We start from the raw sequence: 14,173 nt of genomic DNA on the forward strand, positions 1-14,173 counted from the left end.
CGGCCGAACAATGACTCATTTCTTGAAAAACTCAAGCAGGGTCACTTGTATCTCAAGGCGCTACTGTACAGTACAGTACACATCACTCTTCTTAATTAATGTGTAATGTGCAAATATGCCTCTCAAACTCTTAAAGAGCCTCTGTCACATAAGGAACACCAACCAGTGCTTGCAACCACTATTTGAGGAAAATGTTGACATCCTCTTTTGAGTAGATTTTCTTTGACCCAATGGTCAATTTACCTACCGGTATTTTTTTTTTTGTGTGTGTGTGCATGCGCAGCTCTTGTGTTTGTGTGCCTTTAAAGCACTTCTTGAGCTCAGGTGTACTTTTTTTGTTTTGTTTGTTTTTTTTGGGGGGCACTTTGTAGGGTGTTTACAGCTATAACGCGACTGTGACACAAACGTTATTTCTACTTGTAACACTAGGAGGGCGTACGCCTGTTTGTGTTCCGTCGGTGCATTGTTTTAAAGTTTTTATTCCGCTTGGTTCCCCTTTGCGCACATTGTTGAGTTGAAAGCTAAACCCTGGTAAAGTGAAGTACATCAGTGCGTCAACTTTTTCAGATTTTTAATGGCTCCACAAAAATTATAACCTGTATAAGGAAATTGAAAAAGAACTAAATGGATAAAGGGGGATTTTTAAGAAAGCATTGATTCACAAAAAAATTATTAGTGGGTTTCATTTTTTCCCCCTGCTACCTAAAATTTGTTTTAATTAAATAGATTTGCCTTTTTTTAATTGTATTATTTTTTTTTGCAGCTTCCTAAAATGCCTTTTTATATTAGTAGTGATTAATTAATAACCAGTGACTCACCGTTTCTTTACTATATTTTCTGCTACCCCCCTAAAAAAAATAAAAATAAAAGGATGAGAGTCACTGACAGTGTAGCGCTACATACGCCTAACTTTGGTGCGGGCAGTGTGGGTTCATTTCTCACTCCGTGATGGTGTTGATATTCACCCTGCGGCTGACTGGCAACCAGTTCAGGGTGTAGTCTGCCGTTTGCCCAAAGTTAGCCGGGAGCTCGGATCACTCCCGTGAAACTTATGAGGATAAGCGACTTGGAAATCGTATGGATTTTTTTCATTTTCTTTTTTTCCCCCCTACCTAAATTAGGTCATTCCTAATTTACAGTCTTATTTGAAAAATGTATCTTTAATAGTTGCCCGAAAGATAAATATTTTTGCTATTTTCTGCTAAATAAAATAGGTTAAAACATTTAAAGTTAAGATTTTACCTTTTGTGACTGAATTGTACTGGTTATAATTCACTTTTTTTTTGTTATTACTGTATTATTATTATTTTACAAATAATACCTTTATTGATTTTTATTGCACTCATTTGTTCGAAAACTTGACCGTTTAAGATCACTTTCCACACCCACTGGTATCTTCTCCGCGACGGGGGGACGACAGTCACGCACTTACTTCGACGTCCATTTATCAGCGCAACTGCCGACTAATCTCAAACTTGTATATTTTAAGTCCAAGTGTACCGTACTTTCAATGTTTTTGTATGTTTCTCTTCTCAAGAAGAATAAAGTCAAGTACCACACATGTCAGACTTAAATATTCTTTCTGGAGATGGAAAGCCGCTTTTTTGCACCACGAAAGGCTCTTTCCACCTTTTTGAAAATCCATTTTTGGGGGGATGGGGGGTAAATGGCTAAAAAAAACAGGCAGTTAACAAACAGGATGGACAAGATTGTAGTTTTGTAAGTGTACGTGAGTGTGTGCGTGGGCTAGCTGTAGTCATTCCAAAGAAAAGTTGCCCCTCCCTCGCATGTGGTGCAGGCCCGCTGAAGATAAACTATAAACAACTCCACGCCCTCCAGAAGGACCGCATTCCTGATTAGTTGCGAGCAATTGTTTCCGGGTCACGGAGAGACTTTTTTTTCTTTCTCTTCCCTTTCTCCTTCCTAGACTTCCACCCCCTTTTCAGTTTTTTTTTTTTTTTTTTTTTTATGTGTGTGTCGTATTAGACAAGTGGAAGAGCAGCTGTGTGGTGACCTAAGGAGGAGACAGGAGGACTTTTATGAGTGTTCCGATGTTGCTGTTTGATTTTGATTTGAGGTTTTCACTTGGCTAGCTGAAGCCTGCTCAAACAATAGCGTGGGGAGGGAATGTGGGAAACATTAGACGCTTTTCCACTGACCGCAGGAACTTAACCAGAAACTTTTGGAAGACCGTTTGCACCGCAGAAACAATTGTATACCCACGTGATCTGTGCTGCCCTCAGGCGCTTTTAAGATTAAATCCGGTGTTCTTGGCTCATGTCGGTGCCCTGATAACCGCCACCTTGCACAATCGAGATGAGCGAAACGACGATAAATAATCTACAGTCACGTCATGCACAAGCATGGGCAATTGTTGCATTTTATGTCTGATGTAATTGGTTCCTCGTGCTAACTGGCACTTTACACAATAGAAACAAACAAGAATGAGAAATAATCTGCTCCACATGCACAAGACGACGACAAGCAGCACTGGAGCACCTCTTGCGCAATAGAAATAAATGACTGCAAATTATCCACCGAGTCCATGATGCGCTTATTCGGGCACGGGGACAACCGACATGTTATACAATTACTGTAATGCGATCGCGCCTCACAGCAATTATTCAAGTATGACAGGCGCTTTGCACAATAGAAATAAGGTAGACAGTCTGAGAGAGGTCCGTGGCACGAGTTTAGCTGTCCACGGCATGTTTCTCAAAACAGGATCTGTTCTTTGGCAGACCACAAAGCAGAAGGGCTGCTACTACCGCCGCTGAGGAAAACGGCAAACTCCTAAAGCAGGCGTTGGCACTAAGCCAGGGAAAGTCTATCCGCGGGGGCGAAATTGGAGTCTAGCGTCAGAGAAAGTCCGATTCAGCAGATTCTTCGGAGAGTGGTCAAGCTTTAAATGTGCCCACTTCCAGCTGTTGACCATCATCATCTTCCACTTGAAGTATATGAGCTGTCAAATGCTGATGTTCTCACATCAGTTCGAATGATACCAAAAACAAAAGAAAAAATGAAGTCAATAGTATCATGTGCCCTTGATTCACCAGAATTAGTATTTGAACAATGTTCAAATTTTGACATCATGAGACTAAAGTGACAAACCATTGATTGTCCTTTGAGGCTTCAGACAGGAAGGGGCGACTGAGCTGAACGTAGGTCGACTAGAAGAGTGACAGAATGGTAGAGAAATGGATGTTGTTGCAAATTTTCATGGCAAAATGATCACTTATGGATATAAAGCAAAGAAATGTGCTGTGACTTTTATCTGAAAGTTTTTTTTTTTTTTTTAAATGCATTCCTCAATCACTCCATCTTTTCTCATGATCATGACGAACTCGTTCTCCGACCTACCACGGCACATGGTTTATACCATACATAGGTATTGGGGTAAATATTCCTTTAATCGAGTCAAGATTCACTGTGTGATCTTTCTCTTCGACTCAAAACCGGTTCTTAAATCCAAATCGATCCGCTGCTGCCATCTGCTCGGTTGTTTTACTCCTTATTGTGGTTTACAAAGCTGAATTTCACAGACAAGCTGGGCGAGGCCCTCTTCCACGCCTCCCGGTTGGGGAAAAACCCACTTGACGAATATTTCCGTTGGTGGCACTAAACGGTTGGATTCCACTTGAGCAATTTAAACGTCCACAGCTGTGACGTATAACACATTTTCCACCCAAAGAAATAGAACAAATGCATTTAACGAGAAATTGGATTTGGTTTTGAGACCGGTGTCCTTATCGCCAGTGTTCTTTGTGTGCAGATGTGGCACCGGACAGCCCCCAGCGGTCCCCCTTTGACGCCGCTGGCCCCTTCTGCCTGTCGCCCTCCTTCCAGATGTCCACGCTCAGTCTGCCGGGCCAGGCCGCCGCCGCCGCCGCCGCCTCGCCCCTGCAAAGCCCCGTCCTGAGCGAGGTGGGCAGCAATGCCAGACTGGAGGAGGAGGAGGAGGGCAGGAGGAAGGTACACGCTCCCTAACCCCCGACAAACCTCCCGCACCCCAATTTCTACCGTCTAAAGAAGGAGTAGACTAACTATGGGCTACTCTCCGTTCTTTAATGCAGCTCGCTGAGCATTTACTTCAAGAGTGCTGTAAAATGTAGTGCCTTTTTTTTCGTTCATGATTTTTTTTTCAATTTTTTCCATTGATTTATGTACATAAATTGGTTATTTTAGTCGTTGTAGATCATATAGAAATGTTGGTCAATTGGTCTAATTTTCTTGTCCTGTACAGTGGTGCCTTGAAATACAAGTGACCCAACTTTGACATTTTTTGAGTTGCGTTCAGCAGATTTATTGCATTGATTTGGGAGCAAAAAAATGAAAATTGAGCGCTGTCTGGTGGTAGTGAAATCGTCGCCACGACAAGCAACAGTTTGGCAGATCGTGAACAATTCTTCAAAAGAGAGGCTTTAAGTTGTTTGCCACTCCCAGTTGAGGTTTACTGTAAAACTAAAAATAGTTCAGAGAGAATTACACGTCTTAAAATCCACCACGCAGCTTTTAGGCCTTGGGACAGTTTGGTTAGCTTAATGCTAACAAACGATGCAAATGGCCTTAGATGATAGCTGACACACGGTATCACTCTCACAACAGTGTGAAATTGAAGAAACATATATAGCATATTCTTTATCCTTTGCCAAAAAAATGATATTATTGCAGCAAAGTTGTGACCAGCTCACTGTTGATAACCATGTCTGTACTATGCTGCCTCCAGGTGGGCACACCAGGAGCCACACAATCACAATGAATTCCAGTTGCATGAACTGATTCTTTATATTCTATTTGATTTATTAACGTTTTTTTTTTTAGCCATTCATTTTCCAAGCCACTTAACCACACAAGTTTGGTGCGAGTGATGCAGAACAAATTAAACTCTTATCTCAAGGCACTGTTGTACAAATATACATTTTTGGGTTAATGTGTTCATTGTTTGAAACGATGACCTGAACTTTGAACTAGTTGACGCGGGAATTGACCCCTCCGTACAGGGCACTTAACCACGCCTCCTGAAGTGACGTCACGCCACGTGCGCTCACGTAAGACAAACAGTAAAATTGGCAAATACAATACAATACATTCTGAACTGAGACAGACTCCATGCTTCTCATTTCATTCAAATCAACGATATATCATAGATTCTAAATACAATACATTCTTAACTGAGAGAGACGCCATGCTTCTGATTTCATTCAATCATTCACACGTAGCAATGTTATGCTAGCGGAGAACGTCTCATTCATTTATACGAGACGTGTATTAAAAATCAAATTTAGGGCATATCTTCGTGCAAACACAGTCTGGTTAAGCTTCGGCCGCGAGCCGGCAAGAAATCGATACATTTGTGCAGTCCGATCGTCGCTAAATATCGCTCAACACAGATCAAGTGTGGCAATCGTTCACACGCAGCAGTGTTATGCTAGCGGAGAACGTCTCATTTATTTATACGAGACATGTATTGAAAATCAAATATAGGGCATACCTTCGTGCAAACATATCTGTTCCGGTTGATATTAGATGGATTTAGTTGATGATGCGGTCTTCCACAAAGTTTGATCCATCGAAGGCATTTTTCGTACTGGGTCTTCGGTTTTGGAAAGGGTACGAATCGAGCTCCAAAAACTAGCCTTTCAGGATACCTGTCGTCACGATTACAAAGTCCGCGACTACACCTCTTAACCATATTTTTTGTTATATAACCCAAATACGCGATAAAACGCTAACAAAACCTAGACTGGACCATTCAATGTTGTCAGAGAAAATGGCGGGAGCAAAAACGGGCTTTGGTTTATGCAGATCTCTGGCCTCTGATTGGTCAGTGACGCGGACTGCGCAATATCCACGGAGGGGTCAATTGAACTTCCCCAACACTGCAGAAGTGTTGGGAATCGTCCTGTGATGTCTGAAACGTTGGATTCTTTGCCCCTCCCCCAGAGGTATCCCGCTGACAAGGCCTACTTCATTGCCAAAGAGATTTTGACCACCGAGAGAACCTACCTGAAGGACTTGGAAGTCATCACTGTGGTGAGTGGGTACAACATCATCCATCTGTCCATCCATCCGTTTTCTTAACCGCTTATCCTCACAAGGGTCGCGGGGAGTGCTGGAGCCTATCCCAGCTGTCAACGGGCGGGAGGCGGGGTACACCCAGCCAATCGCAGGGCACATAGAGACAAACAGCCGCACTCACAATCACACCTTGGGGCAATTTAGAGTGTCCAAATTAATGTTGCATGATTTTGGGATGTGAGAGGAAACCGGAGAGCCCGGAGAAAAGCCACGCAGGCACGGGGAGAACATGTAAACTCCACACATGCGGGTCCGGTATTGAACCCTGAACGTCAGAACTGTGAGGCCAACGCTTTACCAGCTGATCCACCGTGGGGCCTTACAACAACTTACGTTAGTTATAATAAAGACTACGATATTTTTCACAAAAATCAGTTTTTGTCTGTTTTTTCACAATTTTATTTTCAATTTTTTCCCTTTTTGTGAAAAGGTAAAACACAAAGGATGAAATGTCGCTCCCTGCTATTATTTCTAATTTTTTCTAAATTTTAAGTTTTTATTCCATTGTGCCCAAATGGAAAACGCTGAGATGACTTTACAGTACAAAATAGAAAAATGTGTACCGTAATTGATGTGCCTTGGCTCAGTAAAGGGTTGGAACCTTCATTGGTGTCGTCACGCTGTCCCCCCCCCCGCAGTGGTTCCGGAGTGCAGTGATCAAGGAGAACGCCATGCCTGACGGTCTGATGACGCTGCTCTTCTCCAACATTGACCCGATCTACGAGTTCCACCGCGGATTCCTCAAGGAGCTGGACCAGCGACTGGCTCTCTGGTGGGTGGGACACGCATAGATAGCCTCAAGTAGTCAACATTTTTTGCTCTCGTTTAATGGACATTGTGCTGCTCCTCCTTAGTAGTAGTATAATACAAACACAAATATACAGCAATCCATTTCTGTCTGGCGGTCCGCCGATTGGTGAATTCAGTGCACCGGTAATTTAAAAAGTTTTTTCTAATCATATCTCTGATAATTCGCCATATCACGGGCTAGTTTTGAGGAAATACAATAATTAATTGTCAGTAGCGCGTGTAGCTAGCATCGTAATTGTGGCTGCCTAAACTCATAAGCACCATAGAGAGCAGCACGTTGGTAGCATATTAAAATTTTAACTATGCGGATGACAAAATATTCTCTTACACAACCTGTATTTATCTGGGCGGTTATGGAATTTTTAAAAGCAGCAGTAGCATTGAGGAAATGGGACGTTTAATTCAGTGATTCCCAACCAATTGAACATGACACATTTGTTTACTGCGCAAAATGATCCAAATTCACTCAGTTTGAAGTTTATTTTTCATCACAATTAATCTCTTTCTGTTGGTCAGCTTTCTGTAGAACTAAAAAAAAAAAAAAAACACGTCACACTCGATTAAATAATAATCAGTATTTCATTATACACTCATTCCTTGTAGATTATATGGGCCAAGCCCGGCAGCAAACGGCTAAATTCTACGCCTTTTCCTAAAAAAAAAAAAAAAAAAAGTTTACACTGTACTTTCAAGTACAGTACCGAAAGAGGGCACATGTCGCTGGTAAATATCTACATTCATCTAAACGAAGCTCCTCAACTAACTGTGACTTTTGGGACTGTGGCTTAGTGAATTAAAGACTAAAGTGTTGTTTTTTTTTTCTTGCAGGGAGGGCCGCTCCAACGCTCACGCCAAAGGCGACTACCAAATGATCGGCGATGTGATGCTGAAAAATATGTCTGCTCTCAAGGTGAGAGTCCACCTTTTTAGTTCTCCCGGATTTCACAACCTGCACAGGGCCGATTTTAGCCAATAAAGAACATGGAGGCTTCTCTCCCTCAAAAAATGGATGATTAGAGATATCTTTTAAAGAGTGAAAGTACACATTGTATAAATAACTTTATTTTGCAAAGGTTTCTGAATGATTAAAAACAAAAGATCCCCAAATCTCGATGTCATAAAAAAATAATAATTCCAAAAACAAAAATGCCACTCTGATACAGTACAGTACAGTCTCGGTTCTCGAGCGTCCCCGTTCGCGCACAAATCGGTTTTCAAACGAATATTTCGAGATTTTTTTTGCCTCTGTTTTCGAACGAAAATCGGTACTCGAACGCCCCCAATAAAAATAAAAAATGGAAATAACGGAATACGCGTGCCCAGACCAGCTGACCCAGACGCAATTTGTTGTAAATTCCTACGCCGCCGAAAAAAACCTGGAAATATAACGCGCGCGACTCGACCAGCTGACCCACCCACGACGCGCTTTGTTATTGTGAATTCGAACGAACCCCTGAAAAAAACCCAGAAATAACATAACCCTCGCGGCGGTTGATTCAGTTTTCGAACAAATCGGTTCTCGAACCGCCTTCTGGAACAGATTGTGTTCGAGAACCGAGGTTGTACTTTACCATAGAAAAAGATACAGTCATGGAATAATGAAATACATTTATAAGAACAAAATCATTTTTACCAACTACCGACAGGGGCAGGATAATTTTGTGTGCGTGTGTATGTGCACACTATGGCCACTTTTCATAAGCCACAGTAGTAGTCATTGTTCTTCGCAGGGGATAAAGACTACACCCCAGTTACGTTAAATGTCTACATGTGTTGCTCCACAGTTCATCTATGCGTTGGGTATACCCGTGTCATTGATTTTATTCGTTAGCCTGTGTATGGCATTTTGCATTATTTAACAGTAAGCTAAATGGATTTTTACTAGGTCAAAGCTACGGCGTTTGTATACTGCAGTCACTCACATTTGACAAATGTACGGGTGTGGTCAGTCATGCCCGCAGATATAGTTACGGGTGTGGTCCACCTGTCATGCCCACAGATATATGGTTGCGGGAGTGTTCTGAGTCATGAGTGTACCCCTTTAAGAGCGGTGGGGGGCGGTGTCAGGTAAACTAGGAAGTAAGAGTAGGCTGACCAACCAGATCAACAGGGAAAAAAAAGATGTCAGGCTGTGGTTCACTGCGCTGGATCGGTTTTCATGTGCGCTGAGTGCGCGCGACAAGTGCGCAATTGCGCGGTGGCGCAGCTTTGAGGGAACATTGGTCAAGACTACACAAAATAACCGACGTCTTTCAATATCTATGCATTTCTACTTGCAACAAATTTTACTCGTGTGATTTTTCGTGCTCGACTTTTCAGATTTGCGAGTGCACTAGCGGGCGGGGCGCATACCTGCCTGTGAAATCACAGTGACTGATACTGTATCAAACTTTTGGCTGTCCAAACAACAGTTCACATTTTGAAATACTCCCAAGTCTTGTCGCTCGTATCACGAGGCATCACTAAAGCCAGAGTTTAAATTTTGAAAGTGTACATAATGTTTCCGTGTCTCACAACTGTAATAAATATACTTTGTATCATTTTTGATTGGGACTCAAGCCTAGTACAGTACAATATTTCATTGTTCATAATGCTGGCATTTAGAGAGGGAAGATTATTTTAAGTGGTACTTGGTGTGAAAGGTTTTGCGGGACCTTGACTGCCCCCCCCCCCTCCCTCTCCAGGGCTTCACCGGCTACCTCCAGAAGCACGACGAGGTCTTGACGGAGCTGGAGAAGGCCAGTAAGCGCCTGAAGAAGCTGGAGACGGTCTACAAGGAGTTTGAGTTGCAGAAGGTGTGCTACCTGCCGCTCAACACCTTCCTGCTCAAGCCCATCCAGCGCCTCATGCACTACAAGCTCATCCTGGAGCGCCTGTGCAAGCACTACGGGCCTGCCCACCGCCACCACACCGACTGCAAAGGTGACGAGTTTTATCGTTGCTCTACATGTTTTGCTACCACGTTTGAGTTCAGATAGCCGTTTGATTAAAGCGTAAAAGCACGGCCACAAATCTTAGTGCTCATGTTTGTGTCTTGAAGACTGTTGTGCCTCTACTGACGAAATTAATATGTTCCGGAAGGCTTTTCATAAGTCAAAGTGCTTATTACATGTAAATAGCCTAATCCGTTCCACCCTAAGTGTGCTGTGTGTTTATAATCCCGCGTGTCTGCGCATGTGCAGAGGCTCTCAAGGAGGTGGCGGAGATCGCGGCGCAGCTTCAGAGCAGCCTCATCCGACTGGAAAACTTCCAGAAGCTCACCGAGCTGCAGCGAGACCTCATCGGGATCGACAACTTGACGGCGCCGGGCAGGGTGAGTTGGGATTTTAAAACGGGGTTTTTCGTTAAGTTCGGGGTTTCAAGCTTTGGTTAAGGGTATTAAAGATGGGGCTTTAAAGCTCCACTGTCATGCCTATAAACATTCTAAAATATACATTGTAATGAAAAATACATGTAACTTTTTCACTTTGTCTATATGAAAAATAAATATGAGCAGAGAGCGTGTCATCCATGGGCAAAGTTGCTTAAGTCTCATTCGACATCGAAGTAGTCGCCCTATTGCCTGCGACGTCATCAGTAGATGTTACATCGGGACATTCGCCATTGAAAACACGTAGTGGCAACTTCCTATGGATCACGGAAGCTCTTTTCGAAGAAGAGAACATCTCACAGTCAAGTGAAATGACCTGGGCAATATTACCCTATCGTTTCGAGCCATATTTTGATGATACGCGGATCACTTCTAACTAACAACAGACTTCCCGACAGTATGTAGCGTCCTCAGGGGGAACCCATACCGGGTGTGGGGGTGGGCTCCTTTCTCCTCTCCCACGCGCCCAAATCACCTCTGCGTCGGGGCTAACGCGGAAGCCGTCACCGGCGAGCGAGCCGACGCGAAAGTGGGGTGCCCAGACACCGGTCGCCAGTGGGAAGACCCTAACCCAGCCAAACCACCTCCCCGCACGATTCACCTCAGTGTCGGGGCTAACGGCGTGGCTTTGTTGACAAGGCCGGCGGCGATCCACAAGGACTGTGGAGGCCGTCCGATGCGCACATCGACACATTTAGTACCCCCGACTTATGTACGCGGATCTTTTGTTACATTCTGAGAGGATTACGTCCCCCCCAATCTCCCCAAACTATTACTTTTTTTTAGTAGCTTTTATACACACCTACCTGTCATTTGTAACCCACAAAGCCCTCATCCCTTGCACCTGTGCAATCCATTTTTGACGACGAACCGGGTCTTTTGGAAAAGTACGAAGAGTAAATCCATCCTCACGAGTGTTTGGACAATATCCAGCAACACAACGAGACAGCATTTTGGCGAACACGAAGGGACAAAGAGCAGGTAAAACTAGTAGAAACAGACGAGACCGCTTAAGTGCGCTACTGCCCTCTACGTCACTTCCTCCTTCTTGTCAAAAACAAATCCCCTGAGATGATTTTCATGGCGGGAGTTACAAAAATCCATATACGTCAAAATCATGTTTTGTAGTGAAAAAACGGATGGGTCCATTCCGGCTGCCGTTTTTCCATTAATAACATACTAAAAATCATGCATTTCATGACAGTGGACCTTTTTAAATTAGCGTTTTACATTTCGGGGCTTCAAGTCAGTGTTAAGAGAGTACGTTGTCTCAAGGTGACAGCTCGAGAGCGCCAAGCAACGTCTTGTCATTTGTCTCCCTCCCCTTCTAAGGAGTTCATACGGGAGGGCTGCCTGTACAAGCTGACCAAGAAGGGGCTGCAGCAAAGAATGTTCTTCCTGGTGAGGAGAATCGTCAATAATCAACTCAACAAAAGTCTTAATAAGTGTTTGTTTCTGGAACCTGTCAGTTTTCAGACATGCTCCTGTACACCAGCAAAGGCGTCACGGCGACCAATCAGTTCAAAGTGCACGGACAGCTGCCTCTCCACGGCATGATCGTGAGTGTAATGTGCATGGGGGGGGTTCCACGGAAGAGCTGAAGGGCGGCCTCGCGCTAACTTTTCCATGTTTCTGCTTTTACTTGCTGGCCGCAGCTCATAATTCTGGACGCGCCGGTAAGTTCGATGAAATGTGGACGTGCTCACTTGGACACCCGATAGACCTCCTCTTCATTTTCTTCTTCGTTTTTCTCGTCGTCCTCTTATTTTTCATCGCTTAATAGCGGAGAGCGGACGCTCCTGACAATACAAATAAAGTCTCCTAAAAGTGTGTTATGGTTTCAAACGGCCTTGTTTTCAGAGTGAACCTTAAGATTTAAAATCAGGGTTTTCAGTCTGGGTCGTGGTTTGCGTGTGATTTTTATTGTTGTGTACGCCAACAGGTGGAGGAGAGCGAGCAGGAATGGGCGGTGCCTCACTGCTTCACCATCTACTCTGCACACAGGACCATCGTGGTGGCGGCCAGGTCAGTGACATCACTTCCTGTGTGTGTCTGTGACATCACTTCCCGTTTCTATATGCACGCGTCTGGTGTTTGTGTGGACGCAGCTCCAAAGTGGAGATGAGCAAGTGGATCGAGGATCTCAACGCGGCCGTCGACTTGGCCAAGAAGTCCCAGGAGAAGTCCGGCGTCTTCCTGGATGGGGGCCTCGCCGAGGACTCCAATCGTAAGAGACGGACCCAGTCATGTGACCTTGAAATGGGACACTTGATTAGGAACGCTGTTAGGACTTGCAAGGAGTACATCAAGACATTTGGGGGTTAAATGTGGGTTAGTGTTTCAAATCAGGGTTTGAAACTGTGGTTAAGTATTTGACATGGTTTTAAGAATTGGTTATGGTTAAAATGAGGGTTTTGTGTCAGGGTCACGGTTTGTTGGGGTTTCAAACCAAGGTTAGGGTTTTAAGACAAGACTCCATTTTTAAAGGGAAATTCCATTGGTTTGGATTAACAATGTATTCAATAGGCCATGTCATATCTACTGTATATTGAAAATATGATGTTAATCCTGTCTCATTTAACGGTGTTTTGAGAAGATTTTTATCGGCAATTACGAATTTCCATGGGCGCCGCCATTTTGCCGAGTCACATGACCGAACGCGGATGTGACATAATGGGCGTGCAAACCAAGGCTCGGTTACGATGGGACACAATTATGGCCAGCGCTGATTTCTCGGATTCATCCTCGTCTGATGAAGAAATAGCAGTATCAGTTTATCGGGAAGACGGAGGAGTACTTCCTTACAGATTTGAACCTCTGGCTGTAAATAATGTAGAATTTTCGGATGGTTCTCCGGACGAACAAAGGCACCCGGAGCTAGCTTGTCTCACTCTGCGTCATTCCCGTCCGAAGAACCATCCAAATATTCAACATCAACCGATACTGCTATTTCTTCGTCAGATAAATAAATCTGAGAAATCAGCATTGGCCATAATTGTCTCCAATCATGATCGAGCCTTTGTTTGCCCGCCTATGACGTCACATCCGCGCAAGTAGATCATGTGACTCGCCAAAATGCCTGTGAAAATTCGTACTTGCCGATAAAAATCTTCTCAAAACACCGTTAAATGAGAGAGGATTACCATCACATTTTCCAGATAGAGTACATATGACATGATCTATTGGATACATCGTTAATCCAAACCACTGGAATTCCAGCAAGGCTCGGTGTTTCAAGTTAGGAGTTAGGTTTTCAAATCACAGGTTCAAGCCAGGGTTTAGAGACATGAAGCCACATTTAAGGTTTTAGGACAGGGTTAGGTTTTCAAATTTAGGCTTTGATCCTGTCTTAGCGTTTCTAATAGGGGTAGATTTTGAAATTAGCATTATGATTTGAAGTCAGGATCAGGGTTAGGGTTTCAGTTTAAGGCTTCAAAACAAGGTTCAGGTTTCAAAATTGGGTATCAAGCCAGGATGGGGGTTTTAAATGACTGCTGCGCAAGAGTTGTACCTGATGAAGTGTCCGGCTAGCGCGTCAGTTTCCTTTCTTGCCTCACCCACCGCCTCGCTCCCCTCCTCCCTTCCGTCCTCGTTTCCTCATCTCTCACCCGGCATCCTAACACCCCCCCCCCCCCCCCCCCCCCAAGGCTCTTCAGATGAGGTTTCTCTGGAGCAGGAGTCCGAGGACGACATGAACTCGTCGCGCACTTCCCTGGACAAACAGACGCACCACCGCGCCAACACCACCATACACGTGTGCTGGCACCGCAACACCAGCGTGTCCATGTCAGACCACAGCCTGGCTGTGGAGGTACTAGCCGCCGGACCCCTACCGCCTCACGTCGGAGTCGCGCGCCCACCCACGCGTGGCGTTAATGCAGCGGGAAGTTATTTTATATCGCTTACAAGACAGGT

At 44.2% G+C, this 14,173-nt stretch overlaps 1 protein-coding gene across 2 annotated transcripts in view; it reads left to right on the forward strand.

Moving 5' to 3' along the window:
* Positions 1-14,173, forward strand: part of farp2 (FERM, RhoGEF and pleckstrin domain protein 2) — a 44,837-nt gene that overhangs the window by 26,492 nt on the left and 4,172 nt on the right. Inside the window, exons 14-25 of one of the 2 annotated variants that reach the window (XM_061824560.1) lie at positions 3,773-3,972; positions 5,944-6,033; positions 6,717-6,850; positions 7,717-7,798; positions 9,573-9,810; positions 10,071-10,201; positions 11,591-11,659; positions 11,728-11,817; positions 11,914-11,934; positions 12,201-12,283; positions 12,367-12,485; positions 13,906-14,069. In XM_061824560.1, the coding sequence (XP_061680544.1) occupies positions 3,773-3,972; positions 5,944-6,033; positions 6,717-6,850; positions 7,717-7,798; positions 9,573-9,810; positions 10,071-10,201; positions 11,591-11,659; positions 11,728-11,817; positions 11,914-11,934; positions 12,201-12,283; positions 12,367-12,485; positions 13,906-14,069 (1,421 nt within the window). The remainder of the gene's footprint in view (positions 1-3,772; positions 3,973-5,943; positions 6,034-6,716; positions 6,851-7,716; positions 7,799-9,572; positions 9,811-10,070; positions 10,202-11,590; positions 11,660-11,727; positions 11,818-11,913; positions 11,935-12,200; positions 12,284-12,366; positions 12,486-13,905; positions 14,070-14,173) is intronic. The other variant, XM_061824561.1, reaches the window with a different exon arrangement.

This window comes from Syngnathoides biaculeatus, chromosome 7 (genome assembly GCF_019802595.1).
Source record: "Syngnathoides biaculeatus isolate LvHL_M chromosome 7, ASM1980259v1, whole genome shotgun sequence".
Classification (NCBI taxonomy): Eukaryota; Metazoa; Chordata; class Actinopteri; order Syngnathiformes; family Syngnathidae; genus Syngnathoides; species Syngnathoides biaculeatus.